General features: G+C 45.8%; 1 protein-coding gene across 1 annotated transcript in view; it reads right to left on the bottom strand.

The window, feature by feature from the left end:
• Positions 1–20188, bottom strand: part of LOC147710777 (uncharacterized) — a 209306-nt gene that overhangs the window by 15862 nt on the left and 173256 nt on the right. The window contains exons 7-8 of the mRNA XM_086921523.1: positions 4669–4755; positions 3781–3928 (exon numbers count right to left, since the gene is read on the bottom strand). Coding sequence (XP_086777649.1) covers positions 3781–3928; positions 4669–4755 — 235 coding nt within the window. The remainder of the gene's footprint in view (positions 1–3780; positions 3929–4668; positions 4756–20188) is intronic.

Here is a 20188-nt window from a genome sequence, read left to right as displayed (position 1 = left end):
TATAAACCTGAAACTGGGAGTATAGACCAGCCGGTATAGTAAATCGGACAACATATGATGACATAAGTATGTTGTGTGGGGTTACTTCACAGCAGCCTCAGGGGGCAAGGTAGTAAACAGGCATATAGTCTCGATTTCTTGACAGCTGGGGCTGCACCTTCCCCCGCACCCAAATCCCCCCTCTCGAAGCAAGAGTAGGTTTTTGTATTTTAGTTGCGATTTTATGTATGTTTTCAGTTGATGCATCAGGCAATTTACAGTAATTGTGCTGGATAACACATATTGTTGCGTACATGTAATCAGAGGCCGCAAAACACCAACATTTTTAATGCATAGCATTTATATTGGCAATGCACACAACAGAGCCATGTACTTGAATGCTATGCAGACACAAATAGCGGTAGGCACTTTTCATCTGTGTGCCAGGATGTTTCTTGTCCTTCATTCAGGCATTACAGTGCTCCCCTACTATCTCACTTCTCAAGAATGTCCCTCACTATGCTCCTGACTATCAGCAAGTCCCCCATAAGGCAGGTAAATCCCTGTAACAGCAGGAGGGCATCTAATGGCCCTTCGATATAGCGGGAGACAAACTTATCAGTACGTTTGTAAACTGTCGTAGATATTTCAGGGCGAAAGAATGCTCATGTAAGTGCTGGATGGGATCATCAGGAAGCACCATCTGGATTTATATATGCATTCCTATTTATGTTTTGAGGTTTTCTAGAGTGTGAACTACGCCCCGGAGGGTGTTGGAGTACTTTTATGTGGTTTTAGGATGCAGTGCCAGCACTCATATGTAGGGCTGTTCAAGCTTTACATTCTATGATTAAAAGCAACATTCTACAAAGCTGTGGATCATGTTACCTAAAAGCACCTCTCACAGGTAGGCTGGTGGGAGGCTCCAATACACAGCTATCGAAGCCTGGAAGTTGCCCTTAGGTTACTCTTGTGTTGCCCTGTCCCAGTCATTGAGGTACAGGGAACCTATGTCCTTACACTCCATGTGTGTAGCTTTGCATACCAGCCATCAGCTGCCAGTGTTTCTTCATGCTCACATTTGCGACACCAGAGAAAAAAGAGGCGGTACAGCGCTAATTCACTTTTGAAGGGCTGGCAGGTTTGGTCATAATGTTGGATCTCGTTTCCTCAGATGGCCTGTTATCACAAGCATTTGCAAAGCAATAGATCTCACATTTGCAAGAGTTTGAGCTATTGTAAATGGCAAAGCCATTTATTTATGTGTTGGTTTTCAAAACAGATACAAAAGGCATTGTCATTAACAATGCCAATAGCTTTAACTTTCGCAAATGTGAGACCTATTGCATTTCAAATGCTAGTTTAATGTCTAATAACAAATACCTCAATTACAGATATTTTCTACTGAACTATGTCCTTTGGAGGTAAACTGGACAGCTTTTGGGTATAACAGACTGGCAGCAGGGTGCCTGCAATCATGTTTGCAGATGACACCCTGCTGCTGTCTAAATCCCCGATGGGCATACAGAGGGTGCTTGATGGCTTCCTGGAGTTCTGCACAGAAAGGGGTCTTGAAATTAACCCGCAGAAAACGAAATTCATGATCTTAAATCCCAAGTCCTCCAAGCGCCCAAATCCCTTGCTTGGTGCAGTACGCTTGGAAAGGGTCCACACAATAGAGTATCTGGGGATAACCTTAAACCAAAACCTCACGTGGGGGGCTCACCAGACCAAAGCGAACATGAAGCTGGCCCAGAAGGCGGGTGGTATTATGAGAATTGCGACTAAGTCAACATACCGCCCTCTGAGTCCCGCTATCCAAATATATAAAGCCCAGGCGCGGGGGGAGTAACCTATGGGGGAGAGATGTGGGTCATACCTCTTCCTCCAACCTGCTGACCACAGAAAACAAATTTTTAAGGCAGCTGACCGCTCTCCCACCAAGTACCCCACTCCTGCCCCTGAGACTGGACCTGGGTTTGAGGCCCATTACGGAGGAACTAGGGCTCAAACTTTAACATTCTGGCGTCGCCTTTGGAGTAGCCAAGATCTCACCTCCTATAGAACTGAGTTAAAGGAATTCCTATCCTTACCTAATGCCACCAAGATCCCTTGGCTAAATTATATTAAGAGAACTTGTGAGACCCTTGGAATACCAGAACTGTGGTCACACCCAGAAAGCACAAGTACCAGGATCCCAAGGAAAGCGCTCTCTAGAGCATTCTATGATAAAATGCTTCTCCGAGCCTTGGACAGTACACGAGAGGGATCTCTGACACATCGTTTTATTACAATTAAAGACTCATACAATCTTGAAAGTGCTTTGGACGGTATGACCCCTGCTTCAACAAGAAAATTATTCCTGCAATGGAGGTATGGGACCCTTCCTCTAATGTCTTTTACCAAAGCATGGTCTGGTCGGTCTCCAACAGAGATGTGCCCCGCATGTGCCCACACTAAGGAGAACGAAATACATGTTATTTTTATCTGTCGAGCCTACCAAAAAAGCAGGAAATTTTGTCTCGTCCCCCTCCTTAAAAACCTGGGATTTAGAACATTCACACCTGCATTTAGAGTTCTAAAGACAGACTTATCTCCGCCAACTGTGTTTGCACTAGCTAAATTTTTAACTGCAATGTGGCATGTCCGATCTCGTTACATAAAGATGGCAGGAGACCCTTGAAAATTATTTTCCCTTGGTCCACTCTCTCTCTTGTTTTAAACATTTTTTAACTCATGTATTTAATACTAAATGATATATTGATATTTTGGAATTTTAAATGATGTGTTATATTGTATATCTTTTATGATCACTTGATCGAAATAAGGATTTGAAAAAAAAAAATAATGACTTGTTTTTATGTAGCTCTTGATACAACACTTCTGACTTTTCTCGATTAGATAGGCCAAATGATCATGATTTCATTAGGGACCGTTGTCCAACTCCTTTACCAACCATTTTAACAGAGTCCCGCTCTCAAGCTGAAGGAGCAAGAATATAAATAACTCAACCCAGGAAGAAGATAGGCTGTTAACCTATGTGAACCTATGTGAAAAAGCTGAAATAGCTAGGTGTAAAACTGTAGGTGTTATTGGAGAAGAAGGGAATCATGTTAATGGTACGTAGGGTGCTAGGAACTACGGGGGTCGTTATAGTGAGGTTAGCAGGCCACTATGTTGCTAGGTCATCAGAAGCCTCCGTGACCCTATTTTAACCTGCAAGCCAAAAACTGAAATGTGCCTGCCACCTTTTATTGCTCCTGCTCTATGCCTTTAATCTGCTTGCCCGGACTTCAGTTTTCCTCTTCACAGCCTTTCCTAGTGTGTGATCCTTGTTTCATGATCGCGTTCTCTTGACAAACAGGGTCTTTGCTTGCAGTATGTGGGCAGGAACTTTGCCAGAGGAAAGGCCACAAGAAAATTAATTTATATGAAATTGTCTCCTCCTGAACCTATTTTAAGATGGTTTTGAAACATTATTAACAGAAGTCTTCCAGAGATGTAGAAAATTGCTGGAGGATGCTCATGGCCAAAGTGCTTGAAATTAGGTGGATGTTCTACAGTATTAAATATAATGTATTTAATGTAGCTAATCCATGTGCTGAGGACTCCCTGCATGCGAAAGGGGAATAAATCAAAGCACAGACACATATGAAATAGCCAATACTTATGACCTCTGAGTTCTCCTGGCAGTGGGGACATACCTACTGTTCTTATCAGTTGAGATCGCAGACCAAGGAAAATGCCACAAGATGACATGTTGATGTGTTACAAAATTAATAGAAAAAACAAAGTACTCACTCCTCTCTCGCAAGCCCTGGCCAAAGCTTCGGTAGACATGATATAAGGACCAGAAAAGCACAGACTTAATGGTGACCGAGATGCAAGAGCCAGTAACGGCAGCTGCTTCCAGTATGTGGGTTTTATCATGACCCCAGCTGCTGATCACCTAAGGGGGAAAAACAAAAATCTGTTCAGTCTGAATCAAACCTAAATTTGTGGTTATGTTAACATACAAGTGGTAGCACGGTGGCCAAGGAATTGTTCAGCTATTTAATTAAACCTGCCTTTTCATGTGTCCGACCTCTCTCACTTTAAAAATGTGAGAATTCGGTTATGGCACCCCACATAGATGTAGATTTGATTTAAAATGGCTATCTTTTACCTCTTAATGTTCTAAAGATTACTTTGGTCAAGACATAATACATCCATTATATAAATACACCATCTCTTTTAGCAGCAATGAACCCCCTACATTCCTGCCTCTAGTAATGAAGGTGAAAACAGATATGCTCATGGGCAGACTGTGTACATGTAATGTTAAAAAAGCACTCTGTTTTAGAATTAGCCCCATAAAGTACCAGAGCTCAAAGGCACATCGGAAAATGTCTGTGTTTCCCATATATCCATTTCACAATTAACCGCAGTGTACAGATTATAGTTTTACTGATTTATGTCCCCGGTAATACATGGGATTGTCAGACAGAGCTCCAACTAATCCCCAATGTTCTAGTATTTTTCTAATGCACAAGCCAGAGTACAAGTATAGCTGTGCCACCCACAGGGTCCATGAGTGCTAGTGACTCAAGGCCCATGCCTAATCCTCCACGCTATGGTGTCAGGTACCTGCTGGAAGAAAAAGTCTTATTGTGGTTTTCCCAGATACAGGCAAGCAACTAATGCACTCACAGTGTATAGAAGATACACAAGATAGGCAACTTCCGGCAAATTCTGAAGCACAAATATCCAAACAAGGGGCTTCATCTCTTTCAGGATCTGTAAAAAGAAAGCACAGGCATTTGCATGGAGTCCCTGAACTCAGATAAACAAACCTCTTACAGACATTTCAAATAAAATAGAGAAATTAATATAAAGTAGATTGATTCTGGGGTACAAGCTAAATCCTTATGAACATTCTCTAAAGTGTTACTCCACCTTTAAAAGCCAATTCTCTCTTTTTCTATGGCATAACTCAAATATTGACTCGTGGGATTGCTGCAAAATCCAAAGTGTTGCTCAGTAAATCCATATATTTTTTTAACAGTTTTTATTGCCATTTCTTAAATGAAGCAACGGTGAGGTGATGGCCACTAACTAACAAAGGAAGGGGTGAAGGGTAGAAGGTCATTTGTAAAGTCAGTAGATTTTGAAAGACATTATGACATCATCACTCCATCATATCACGTTTGAACCAGGACCACATGAAAATAAGCCCATCATTTGAAAAAATCATGCAGCGGTGCTCCCTCCAGCAGGCGGCTAATGGAGAAAGAATACATAGTACGCAGGTTGCACTCACACCCCGAGGTTTCAGATAATCAGGGGTCGGAGGTGGGGCCATCCAGGTCGTCTGGCACACTGTCCGATCTGGTTGGAGGGTCTGCGTTAGGCGAGTCCCTCTCTGTCGCAGGTGGGCGGGGAGAGGGATGTCTCTTTGTCTGAGGTAAGCTAGTAGTGGCTCCCAGATGTCTTTTAGGCGGGATCTCAGCGACATCAGGTCACTGTATGTATATAATTGTTCTTGGCAATAGACAGTGCCACGAAGCCAGCTCAGCTTTCGGTGTGGCCGCCTGCCCCAGTGAATAGCAACATGTCAGTAAATTCATATTTTAACTCCTTTCTTTTCATGTTTGCATACTTCACGTGACTTACCATATGAAATGTGGCATTTTTTTGTTCTGTTTGGCAACCTTGTTCACTCTATCACAAACTTCCTTCTAGGTATAAGGCTGCTTCTTGTTTGCCAAGAACATACAAATTACAATGCCTTCCCCGCTCTTCTACCATGTACTATCTTTCTTGAAATGCACAACTAAAAGTAATGTATAATGCATTTAAAAATTAGAGGCCTTTAATGCTTATGTTTTATTTATTATAGCTCTTTTATCCTCAAGTTCAGAAGCATCTTTTTTTTTATTTCACACCTTGGCCAGCACTCCGCTATTCTGTTGACGACAATATGAGAAATCAGCGTACTGTCGACTAGAGAAATTCTTCGACTGGATGGATCAAGGAGCTTGAGGGGAGAACACCCCCTATCAGAGTCTATAGTCTCATTAAATTTCTTATTACATCTGTTACCTTGGCCTATAACAAGTAGGAAATCTGCTTCTAGAAAGGGACCTCCCTTAAAGTCTATTTTGAGGCTGAAAGGTTTTTAATCTTGAAAAGGAGGTAATGCCAATGGTTTCATTCCATCATGGCTGAAGAAGACCCACACAAGGCTGCTGTTGTTGAACCTATGACAAAAACAAGTTTCCATTCTTTTTGAGATGTACAGGTGTTGTATCTGGGTCCTCTTACTGAGATCTGTCAAGCCTTGATGATGGGAGATTATGTGGAGGAATGTTTTGCCTAATTCTTTTTCCAGCTACAAGCTGAGAGAGATCTTGATGGCAAACTAAGTCTCAATATCAAATGTTCGTGAGTGAGGCTCTCAATGTCAAATATCCCAACACTAAACTCTTTAACATTGAAAGCCTCAACATGGTATATCTTAATATCTGAAAGTGTTAGGAGGCAGAGGAAACACATTGCGCTCTTTTCCTTTGGTAATATCCCCAGGTAAAATGCTCCTTTTTTACTCAAAGTGTAAGACTCAGGGGAGCTCCCTTCCTATAATTAAATCTCCTACATTATACTGCCTGACAGAGATCACAATTTATGGGTCATTCTGAAAGATGAACCACACAAATGATTTGTTAATTCCCTGGTTACTTATCAGTAATCTTCATTACTCCGAGTATAGTCTTCCTCTCCACATGAGTTACGCAGTGAGCTTTAGCTCCACACCAGAAACCTCCATAGCAAATTAGCATCCCATCCCTCCTCAACATGGCCGACCCCTGTCACCCTTGAGCCAGTATAAGGGGAGGGCTGACCCATCCCACTTCCTGTAGAACTACCAAGCCCCAAAAACCACATGAAGCTGATAGCCAAACAGGGAGGGAGGGATGGGAACTCATGTGGCGAGGAAGGCTATACGTGGAGTAATGAAGATTACAGGTAAATAACCGGGGCACCACCTCCTCGTAAGTCTTCCTCGCCACCAGAGTTATGTAGTGAGCACATACTCAAGCTAAGCCGCTTCATGGGAACTCACAAGAAACCACTGAGAAGAAGGAGATGGCAAAGAACCAAGACAAATCCAAACAAAAGACAAGCAAACCACATGCTGGAAGAACCAGCCCAGAGAACTGCCACCCTCCCCTCCCCCCCCCTCCGCAGAAGGACCATCCAAAACCACCTGGTAATGATCCATGAATATGTGCAGAGAGGACCAGGTCGCCGCCAGACAATCAACCCGACAGAAACCCCCGTGAAATAATCTCATTACACAGAGAGACTCCGGTGGGCTGATCCCAATCCAGGGCTGACAACTCAAGACCGCTGAGACCCATAGGCCAGCAAGAAAACCTGCCTAATGCAAGGACCAAAAGTAGACTAAGAAAACTCGCAACCAGACCGCAGGGTGCCAAAAGCAACAAACAAACTGGCAAAACAACAGAAAGAACCAGTTCGGTCCAAATACACCAAGACCGCCTGACGGACAGTATAGGGCGAGAGGGAAGAAACAGCCCCAGCCTATAGAACCGAAGGAAAAGAGGGCAACACCACCAAAGTGACAAACAAGATGCCACAGCAGCAAAAAGACACAGTCCAACATAAACACAGCAACAATGCACGTCGGACCACCAACAGCGAGAGAGCAGAATCCCCCCCATATCCAACGGCCGGAGGGAAATGAGGAAACAAAACCCTCTGGGCCCAGGGGACAACAGAGGAGACCGAGGGCAGACGCAACCCAAACGGTCTTGCAGGAACCGTAAGAACAGAGGAGTGCGCGCGTTCGCACGGGGATGAGAGCTGGCTTTGCCCATTTACACGCTGCACCGCAGAGGCGGTTTGGAGATTCAGACAGTTCCGCATATCTCTTCAACATATACCATGAACCCATCAAATTAAACATGAACTAACATCGTACTACATAGTCGAAGGTATATAAACAGTTCCTGGTGATAAACCATACCATTTGTTGTTGAGGAACCTATCAAATCCTTTGCGAATCATACTAGTTTGGAGGGAGATAGTTGCAGTGTAATATCATTGATATCAGTGCAAAATAAAGACTTGCGCTTTCCTCCTGGGAGAGAGGCCCAATAATACAGACGCTAACTTCATCATATGGACTCATCTCGCAGTGGTTTAATAACAAAACCCTTTTTTTCCTAGATGATATACCCCAACCACTTGCCTAAAATTTGTAACATTGGCGGTCCTGAAGAAGGTGGTCACAATTTGGCAAATACCACTGAAACATGTGTTGACCTGTCTGTGTAAACACCCAGCCCACAACACGGTCACGAAGACTAAAACATCTTTGTCCTTTGTATGACGATTATGTGTATGTGTTCTTTTGTGAGTATGATAATTTGTATGGCATGAGTGAGTATGTATGTGAATGCAAGAGGCTAGTATGTGTATGTGGTGGATCTATAGGGGTTATATAGAAAAAATCTTTCACTTGGATGAAAATGTTCATGAAGACTGTGTCTCTTTATCAATGAAATGAATAACAGATGTAAACAAGCATTTACAATGCAATAGGTCTCGCAGTTGTTAGAGTTTGAGCTATTGGCATTGTAAATGGCAATGTCTTTTATTTATGTGTTGGTTTTTAAAACATAAATAAAAGGCATTGTCATTTACAATGCCAATAGGTTAAACTCTCGCAAATGCGAGACCTATTGCATTGCAAATGCTTTTTTTTATGTAGTTGTCTGTGAACTTCCACTTGCAAGTCATGGAGCACGCCCAGGTCAAGTAGAATCTGTGGTGTTTCTAGACAACTGAAACAGCCAATTGTTTTATGGCCATTTCTTGCAGGGGCTTCACAAAAAACAACCACGAGGACTGACAGGGGAGGCCCCTCAGCAATCCTGCATTTTAATGTTTTAGGAGAAAAGATAGTTGCAAAAAAATACTAGGCGTGACCGTATGGACAAGATTGGACAAAACCAAAGAAAAACAGCAGTCTTTTCCACGTTTGGGGTGTCTTTAAAGCCCTAGCCTAGCAACATTTTAACTGCACTCTGCATCTGCACTTTGAATCTGCACTCTGCACTCTGAATCTGCACTCTGAATCTGCACTTTGAATCTGCACTCTGCACTCTGAATCTGCACTCTGAATCTGCACTCTGAATCTGCACTCTGAATCTGCACTCTGAATCTGCACTCTGAATCTGCACTCACAATCTGCACTCACAATCTGCACTCTGCACTCTGCACTCTGCACTCTGCACTCTGAATCTGCACTCTGAATCTGCACTCTGCACTCTGAATCTGCACTCTGAATCTGCACTCTGAATCTGCACTCTGCACTCTGCACTCTGCACTCTGAATCTGCACTCTGAATCTGCACTCTGCACCCTGCACTCTGAATCTGCACTCTGCACTCTGAATCTGCACTCTGCACCCTGCACTCTGAATCTGCACTCTGCACTCACAATCTGCACTCTGCACTCACAATCTGCACTCTGCACTCTGAATCTGCACTCTGCACTCTGAATCTGCACTCTGTACTCACAATCTGCACTTTGCACTCACAATCTGCACTCTGCACTCTGAATCTGCACTCTGCACCCTGCACTCTGAATCTGCACTCTGAATCTGCACTCTGAATCTGCACTCTGAATCTGCACTCTGAATCTGCACTCTGCACTCTGAATCTGCACTCTGCACCTGCACTCTGCACTCTGAATCTGCACTCTGCACTCACAATCTGCACTCTGAATCTGCACTCTGAATCTGCACTCTGAATCTGCACTCTGAATCTGCACTCTGAATCTGCACTCTGCGCTCACAATCTGCACTCACAATCTGCACTCTGCGCTCACAATCTGCACTCACAATCTGCACTCTGCGCTCACAATCTGCACTCACAATCTGCACTCTGCACTCACAATCTGCACTCTGCACTCACAATCTGCACTCACAATCTGCACTCTGCACTCTGCACTCACAATCTGCACTTTGCACTCACAATCTGCACTTTGCACTCACAATCTGCACTCTGCACTCTGAATCTGCACTCTGAATCTGCACTCTGAATCTGCACTCCGAATCTGCACTCTGCACTCTGAATCTGCACTCTGCACTCTGAATCTGCACTCTGCACTCTGAATCTGCACTCTGCACTCTGAATCTGCACTCTGCACTCTGAATCTGCACTCTGAATCTGCACTCTGCACTCTGAATCTGCACTCTGAATCTGCACTCTGCACTCTGAATCTGCACTCTGCACTCTGAATCTGCACTCTGCACTCACAATCTGCACTCTGAATCTGCACTCTGAATCTGCACTCTGCACTCTGAATCTGCACTCTGAATCTGCACTCTGCACTCTGAATCTGCACTCTGCACTCTGAATCTGCACTCTGCACTCTGAATCTGCACTCTGAATCTGCACTCTGCACCCTGCACTCTGAATCTGCACTCTGCACTCTGAATCTGCACTCTGTACTCACAATCTGCACTCTGTACTCACAATCTGCACTTTGCACTCACAATCTGCACTTTGCACTCACAATCTGCACTCTGTACTCTGAATCTGCACTCTGAATCTGCACTCTGAATCTGCACTCTGAATCTGCACTCTGAATCTGCACTCTGAATCTGCACTCTGAATCTGCACTCTGAATCTGCACTCTGCACTCTGAATCTGCACTCTGAATCTGCACTCTGAATCTGCACTCTGAATCTGCACTCTGAATCTGCACTCTAAATCTGCACTCTGAATCTGCACTCTGCACTCTGAATCTGCACTCTGAATCTGCACTCTGCACTCTGAATCTGCACTCTGCACTCTGAATCTGCACTCTGCACTCTGAATCTGCACTCTGCACTCTGAATCTGCACTCTGCACTCTGAATCTGCACTCTGAATCTGCACTCTGCACCTGCACTCTGCACCTGCACTCTGAATCTGCACTCTGAATCTGCACTCTGAATCTGCACTCTGAATCTGCACTCTGAATCTGCACTCTGAATCTGCACTCTGAATCTGCACTCTGCACTCTGAATCTGCACTCTGCACTCTGAATCTGCACTCTGCACTATCTGCACTCTGAATCTGCACTCTGCACTCTGAATCTGCACTATCTGCACTCTGAATCTGCACTCTGAATCTGCACTCTGAATCTGAACTCTGAATCTGCACTCTGAATCTGCACTCTGCACTCTGAATCTGCACTCTGCACTCTGAATCTGCACTCTGAATCTGCACTCTGAATCTGCACTCTGCACTCTGAATCTGCACTCTGCACTCTGAATCTGCACTCTGAATCTGCACTCTGAATCTGCACTCTGAATCTGCACTCTGAATCTGCACTCTGTACTCACAATCTGCACTTTGCACTCACAATCTGCACTTTGCACTCTGAATCTGCACTTTGCACTCTGAATCTGCACTCTGAATCTGCACTCTGCACTCTGAATCTGCACTCTGCACTCTGCACTCTGAATCTGCACTCTGAATCTGCACTCTGAATCTGCACTCTGAATCTGCACTCTGAATCTGCACTCTGCACCCTGCACTCTGAATCTGCACTCTGCACTCTGAATCTGCACTCTGCACTCTGAATCTGCACTCTGCACTCTGAATCTGCACTCTGCACTCTGAATCTGCACTCTGAATCTGCACTCTGCACTCTGAATCTGCACTCTGCACTCTGAATCTGCACTCTGAATCTGCACTCTGAATCTGCACTCTGCACTCTGAATCTGCACTCTGAATCTGCACTCTGAATCTGCACTCTGAATCTGCACTCTGAATCTGCACTCTGAATCTGCACTCTGAATCTGCACTCTGCACTCTGAATCTGCACTCTGAATCTGCACTCTGCACTCTGAATCTGCACTCTGAATCTGCACTCTGAATCTGCACTCTGAATCTGCACTCTGAATCTGCACTCTGAACTCTGAATCTGCACTCTGAATCTGCACTCTGAACTCTGAATCAGCACTCTGAATCTGCACTCTGCACTCTGAATCTGCACTCTGCACTCTGAATCTGCACTCTGAATCTGCACTCTGAATCTGCACTCTGAATCTGCACTCTGAATCTGCACTCTGAATCTGCACTCTGCACTCTGCACTCTGCACTCACAATCTGCACTCTGCACTCACAATCTGCACTCTGCACTCTGCACTCTGAATCTGCACTCTGTACTCACAATCTGCACTTTGCACTCACAATCTGCACTTTGCACTCTGAATCTGCACTCTGAATCTGCACTTTGCACTCTGAATCTGCACTCTGCACTCTGAATCTGCACTCTGAATCTGCACTCTGAATCTGCACTCTGAATCTGCACTCTGAATCTGCACTCTGCACTCTGCACTCTGAATCTGCACTCTGCACTCTGCACTCTGAATCTGCACTCTGAATCTGCACTCTGAATCTGCACTCTGAATCTGCACTCTGAATCTGCACTCTGAATCTGCACTCTGAATCTGCACTCTGAATCTGCACTCTGAATCTGCACTCTGCACTCACAATCTGCACTCTGCACTCTGCACTCTGAATCTGCACTCTGAATCTGCACTCTGAATCTGCACTCTGAATCTGCACTCTGAATCTGCACTCTGCACTCTGCACTCACAATCTGCACTCTGTACTCACAATCTGCACTTTGCACTCACAATCTGCACTTTGCACTCTGAATCTGCACTCTGAATCTGCACTTTGCACTCTGAATCTGCACTCTGAATCTGCACTCTGAATCTGCACTCTGAACTCTGAATCAGCACTCTGAATCTGCACTCTGCACTCTGAATCTGCACTCTGCACTCTGAATCTGCACTCTGCACTCTGAATCTGCACTCTGCACTCTGAATCTGCACTCTGAATCTGCACTCTGCACTCTGAATCTGCACTCTGAATCTGCACTCTGAATCTGCACTCTGAATCTGCACTCTGAATCTGCACTCTGCACTCTGCACTCACAATCTGCACTCTGCACTCACAATCTGCACTCTGAATCTGCACTCTGAATCTGCACTCTGCACTCTGAATCTGCACTCTGAATCTGCACTCTGAATCTGCACTCTGCACTCTGAATCTGCACTCTGCACTCTGAATCTGCACTCTGAATCTGCACTCTGAATCTGCACTCTGAATCTGCACTCTGAATCTGCACTCTGAATCTGCACTCTGAACTCTGAATCTGCACTCTGAATCTGCACTCTGAATCTGCACTCTGCACTCTGCACTCTGAATCTGCACTCTGCACTCTGAATCTGCACTCTGAATCTGCACTCTGAATCTGCACTCTGAATCTGCACTCTGAATCTGCACTCTGCACTCTACACTCACAATCTGCACTCTGCACTCACAATCTGCACTCTGCACTCTGCACTCTGCACTCTGAATCTGCACTCTGAATCTGCACTCTGCACTCTTAATCTGCACTCTGAATCTGCACTCTGAATCCGCACTCTGAATCTGCACTCTGAATCTGCACTCTGCACCCTGCACTCTGAATCTGCACTCTGCACTCTGAATCTGCACTCTGTACTCACAATCTGCACTTTGCACTCACAATCTGCACTTTGCACTCACAATCTGCACTCTGAATCTGCACTCTGCACTCACAATCTGCACTCTGCACTCTGAATCTGCACTCTGCACTCTGAATCTGCACTCTGCACTCTGAATCTGCACTCTGAATCTGCACTCTGAATCTGCACTCTGAATCTGCACTCTGAATCTGCACTCTGCACTCTGAATCTGCACTCTGAATCTGCACTCTGAATCTGCACTCTGAATCTGCACTCTGAATCTGCACTCTGAATCTGCACTCTGCACTCACAATCTGCACTCTGCACTCACAATCTGCACTCTGCACTCTGAATCTGCACTCTGCACTCTGAATCTGCACTCTGCACTCTGAATCTGCACTCTGAATCTGCACTCTGAATCTGCACTCTGAATCTGCACTCTGCACTCTGCACTCTGAATCTGCACTCTGAATCTGCACTCTGAATCTGCACTCTGAATCTGCACTCTGAATCTGCACTCTGAATCTGCACTCTGAACTCTGAATCTGCACTCTGAATCTGCACTCTGAATCTGCACTCTGAATCTGCACTCTGCACTCTGAATCTGCACTCTGAATCTGCACTCTGAATCTGCACTCTGCACTCTGCACTCTGAATCTGCACTCTGCACTCTGAATCTGCACTCTGAATCTGCACTCTGAATCTGCACTCTGAATCTGCACTCTGAATCTGCACTCTGCACTCTACACTCACAATCTGCACTCTGCACTCACAATCTGCACTCTGCACGTACAATCTGCACTCTGCACTCTGAATCTGCACTCTGAATCTGCACTCTGCACTCTTAATCTGCACTCTGAATCTGCACTCTGAATCCGCACTCTGAATCTGCACTCTGAATCTGCACTCTGCACTCTGAATCTGCACTCTGCACTCTGAATCTGCACTCTGTACTCACAATCTGCACTTTGCACTCACAATCTGCACTCTGAATCTGCACTCTGCACCCTGCACTCTGAATCTGCACTCTGAATCTGCACTCTGCACCCTGCACTCTGAATCTGCACTCTGAATCTGCACTCTGAATCTGCACTCTGAATCTGCACTCTGAATCTGCACTCTGCACTCTGAATCTGCACTCTGCACCTGCACTCTGCACTCTGAATCTGCACTCTGCACCTGCACTCTGCACTCTGAATCTGCACTCTGAATCTGCACTCTGAATCTGCACTCTGAATCTGCACTCTGAATCTGCACTCTGCGCTCACAATCTGCACTCACAATCTGCACTCTGCGCTCACAATCTGCACTCACAATCTGCACTCTGCGCTCACAATCTGCACTCACAATCTGCACTCTGCACTCACAATCTGCACTCTGCACTCACAATCTGCACTCACAATCTGCACTCTGCACTCTGCACTCACAATCTGCACTTTGCACTCACAATCTGCACTCTGCACTCTGAATCTGCACTCTGAATCTGCACTCTGAATCTGCACTCCGAATCTGCACTCTGCACTCTGAATCTGCACTCTGCACTCTGAATCTGCACTCTGCACTCTGAATCTGCACTCTGCACTCTGAATCTGCACTCTGCACTCTGAATCTGCACTCTGAATCTGCACTCTGCACTCTGAATCTGCACTCTGCACTCTGAATCTGCACTCTGCACTCTGAATCTGCACTCTGCACTCACAATCTGCACTCTGAATCTGCACTCTGAATCTGCACTCTGCACTCTGAATCTGCACTCTGAATCTGCACTCTGCACTCTGAATCTGCACTCTGCACTCTGAATCTGCACTCTGCACTCTGAATCTGCACTCTGAATCTGCACTCTGCACCCTGCACTCTGAATCTGCACTCTGCACTCTGAATCTGCACTCTGTACTCACAATCTGCACTCTGTACTCACAATCTGCACTTTGCACTCACAATCTGCACTGTGCACTCACAATCTGCACTCTGTACTCTGAATCTGCACTCTGAATCTGCACTCTGAATCTGCACTCTGAATCTGCACTCTGAATCTGCACTCTGAATCTGCACTCTGAATCTGCACTCTGAATCTGCACTCTGCACTCTGAATCTGCACTCTGAATCTGCACTCTGAATCTGCACTCTAAATCTGCACTCTGAATCTGCACTCTGCACTCTGAATCTGCACTCTGAATCTGCACTCTGCACTCTGAATCTGCACTCTGCACTCTGAATCTGCACTCTGCACTCTGAATCTGCACTCTGCACTCTGAATCTGCACTCTGAATCTGCACTCTGCACCTGCACTCTGCACCTGCACTCTGAATCTGCACTCTGAATCTGCACTCTGAATCTGCACTCTGCACTCTGAATCTGCACTCTGCACTCTGAATCTGCACTCTGCACTCTGAATCTGCACTCTGCACTCTGCACTATCTGCACTCTGAATCTGCACTCTGCACTCTGAATCTGCACTATCTGCACTCTGAATCTGCACTCTGAATCTGCACTCTGAATCTGCACTCTGAATCTGAACTCTGAATCTGCACTCTGAATCTGCACTCTGCACTCTGAATCTGCACTCTGCACTCTGAATCTGCACTCTGAATCTGCACTCTGAATCTGCACTCTGCACTCTGAATCTGCACTCTGCACTCTGAATCTGCACTCTGAATCTGCACTCTGAATCTGCACTCTGAATCTGCACTCTGAATCTGCACTCTGTACTCACAATCTGCACTTTGCACTCACAATCTGCACTTTGCACTCTGAATCTGCACTTTGCACTCTGAATCTGCACTCTGAATCTGCACTCTGCACTCTGAATCTGCACTCTGAATCTGCACTCTGAATCTGCACTCTGAATCTGCACTCTGCACCCTGCACTCTGAATCTGCACTCTGCACTCTGAATCTGCACTCTGCACTCTGAATCTGCACTCTGCACTCTGAATCTGCACTCTGCACTCTGAATCTGCACTCTGCACTCTGAATCTGCACTCTGAATCTGCACTCTGCACTCTGAATCTGCACTCTGCACTCTGAATCTGCACTCTGAATCTGCACTCTGAATCTTGAATCTGCACTCTGAATCTGCACTCTGAATCTGCACTCTGAATCTGCACTCTGAATCTGCACTCTGAATCTGCACTCTGAATCTGCACTCTGAATCTGCACTCTGAATCTGCACTCTGAATCTGCACTCTGCACTCTGAATCTGCACTCTGAATCTGCACTCTGAATCTGCACTCTGAATCTGCACTCTGAATCTGCACTCTGAATCTGCACTCTGAACTCTGAATCTGCACTCTGAATCTGCACTCTGAACTCTGAATCAGCACTCTGAATCTGCACTCTGCACTCTGAATCTGCACTCTGCACTCTGAATCTGCACTCTGAATCTGCACTCTGAATCTGCACTCTGAATCTGCACTCTGAATCTGCACTCTGAATCTGCACTCTGAATCTGCACTCTGCACTCTGCACTCTGCACTCTGCACTCTGCACTCACAATCTGCACTCTGCACTCACAATCTGCACTCTGCACTCTGCACTCTGAATCTGCACTCTGTACTCACAATCTGCACTTTGCACTCACAATCTGCACTTTGCACTCTGAATCTGCACTCTGAATCTGCACTTTGCACTCTGAATCTGCACTCTGCACTCTGAATCTGCACTCTGAATCTGCACTCTGAATCTGCACTCTGAATCTGCACTCTGAATCTGCACTCTGCACTCTGCACTCTGAATCTGCACTCTGCACTCTGCACTCTGAATCTGCACTCTGAATCTGCACTCTGAATCTGCACTCTGAATCTGCACTCTGAATCTGCACTCTGAATCTGCACTCTGAATCTGCACTCTGCACTCTGCACTCACAATCTGCACTCTGTACTCACAATCTGCACTTTGCACTCACAATCTGCACTTTGCACTCTGAATCTGCACTCTGAATCTGCACTTTGCACTCTGAATCTGCACTCTGAATCTGCACTCTGAATCTGCACTCTGAACTCTGAATCAGCACTCTGAATCTGCACTCTGCACTCTGAATCTGCACTCTGAATCTGCACTCTGCACTCTGAATCTGCACTCTGCACTCTGAATCTGCACTCTGAATCTGCACTCTGCACTCTGAATCTGCACTCTGAATCTGCACTCTGAATCTGCACTCTGAATCTGCACTCTGAATCTGCACTCTGCACTCTGCACTCACAATCTGCACTCTGCACTCACAATCTGCACTCTGCACTCTGCACTCTGAATCTGCACTCTGCACTCTGCACTCTGAATCTGCACTCTGAATCTGCACTCTGAATCTGCACTCTGAATCTGCACTCTGAATCTGCACTCTGAATCTGCACTCTGAATCTGCACTCTGCACTCTGAATCTGCACTCTGCACTCTGAATCTGCACTCTGAATCTGCACTCTGAATCTGCACTCTGAATCTGCACTCTGAATCTGCACTCTGAACTCTGAATCTGCACTCTAAATCTGCACTCTGAATCTGCACTCTGCACTCTGAATCTGCACTCTGCACTCTGAATCTGCACTCTGAATCTGCACTCTGAATCTGCACTCTGAATCTGCACTCTGAATCTGCACTCTGCACTCTACACTCACAATCTGCACTCTGCACTCACAATCTGCACTCTGCACTCTGAATCTGCACTCTGAATCTGCACTCTGCACTCTTAATCTGCACTCTGAATCTGCACTCTGAATCCGCACTCTGAATCTGCACTCTGAATCTGCACTCTGCACCCTGCACTCTGAATCTGCACTCTGCACTCTGAATCTGCACTCTGTACTCACAATCTGCACTTTGCACTCACAATCTGCACTTTGCACTCACAATCTGCACTTTGCACTCACAATCTGCACTCTGAATCTGCACTCTGTACTCACAATCTGCACTCTGCACTCTGAATCTGCACTCTGCACTCTGAATCTGCACTCTGCACTCTGAATCTGCACTCTGAATCTGCACTCTGAATCTGCACTCTGAATCTGCACTCTGCACTCTGAATCTGCACTCTGAATCTGCACTCTGAATCTGCACTCTGAATCTGCACTCTGAATCTGCACTCTGCACTCACAATCTGCACTCTGCACTCACAATCTGCACTCTGCACTCTGCACTCTGAATCTGCACTCTGCACTCTGAATCTGCACTCTGCACTCTGAATCTGCACTCTGAATCTGCACTCTGAATCTGCACTCTGAATCTGCACTCTGCACTCTGCACTCTGAATCTGCACTCTGAATCTGCACTCTGAATCTGCACTCTGAATCTGCACTCTGAACTCTGAATCTGCACTCTGAATCTGCACTCTGAATCTGCACTCTGAATCTGCACTCTGCACTCTGAATCTGCACTCTGAATCTGCACTCTGAATCTGCACTCTGCACTCTGAATCTGCACTCTGCACTCTGAATCTGCACTCTGAATCTGCACTCTGAATCTGCACTCTGAATCTGCACTCTGAATCTGCACTCTGAATCTGCACTCTGCACTCTACACTCACAATCTGCACTCTGCACTCACAATCTGCACTCTGCACTCTGCACTCTGAATCTGCACTCTGAATCTGCACTCTGCACTCTTAATCTGCACTCTGAATCTGCACTCTGAATCCGCACTCTGAATCTGCACTCTGAATCTGCACTCTGCACCCTGCACTCTGAATCTGCACTCTGCACTCTGAATCTGCACTCTGTACTCACAATCTGCACTTTGCACTCACAATCTGCACTTTGCACTCACAATCTGCACTTTGCACTCACAATCTGCACTCTGTACTCACAATCTGCACTCTGCACTCACAATCTGCACTCACAATCTGCACTCTGCACTCACAATCTGCACTCACAATCTGCACTCTGAATCTGCACTCTGCACCCTGCACTCTGAATCTGCAATCTGCACTCTGCACCCTGCACTCTGAATCTGCAATCTGCACTCTGAATCTGCACTCTGAATCTGCACTCTGAATCTGCACTCTGAATCTGCACTCACAATCTGCACTCACAATCTGCACTCACAATCTGCACTCACAATCTGCACTCACAATCTGCACTCTGAATCTGCACTCTGAATCTGCACTCTGAATCTGCACTCTGAATCTGCACTCTGCACTCACAATCTGCACTCTGAATCTGCACTCTGAATCTGCACTCTGCACTCTGAATCTGCACTCTGAATCTGCACTCTGAATCTGCACTCTGAATCTGCACTCTGAATCTGCACTCTGAACTCTGAATCTGCACTCTGAATCTGCACTCTGAACTCTGAATCAGCACTCTGAATCTGCACTCTGCACTCTGAATCTGCACTCTGCACTCTGAATCTGCACTCTGAATCTGCACTCTGAATCTGCACTCTGAATCTGCACTCTGAATCTGCACTCTGCACTCTGCACTCTGCACTCTGCACTCTGCACTCTGCACTCTGCACTCACAATCTGCACTCTGCACTCACAATCTGCACTCTGCACTCTGCACTCTGAATCTGCACTCTGTACTCACAATCTGCACTTTGCACTCACAATCTGCACTTTGCACTCTGAATCTGCACTCTGAATCTGCACTTTGCACTCTGAATCTGCACTCTGCACTCTGAATCTGCACTCTGAATCTGCACTCTGAATCTGCACTCTGAATC

The sequence above is a fragment of the Lissotriton vulgaris genome, chromosome 5 (genome assembly GCF_964263255.1).
Source record: "Lissotriton vulgaris chromosome 5, aLisVul1.2, whole genome shotgun sequence".
Classification (NCBI taxonomy): Eukaryota; Metazoa; Chordata; class Amphibia; order Caudata; family Salamandridae; genus Lissotriton; species Lissotriton vulgaris.
The sequence above is the reverse complement of the archived record's forward strand: the minus strand, read 5'-3'. Positions and strand labels throughout refer to the sequence as shown.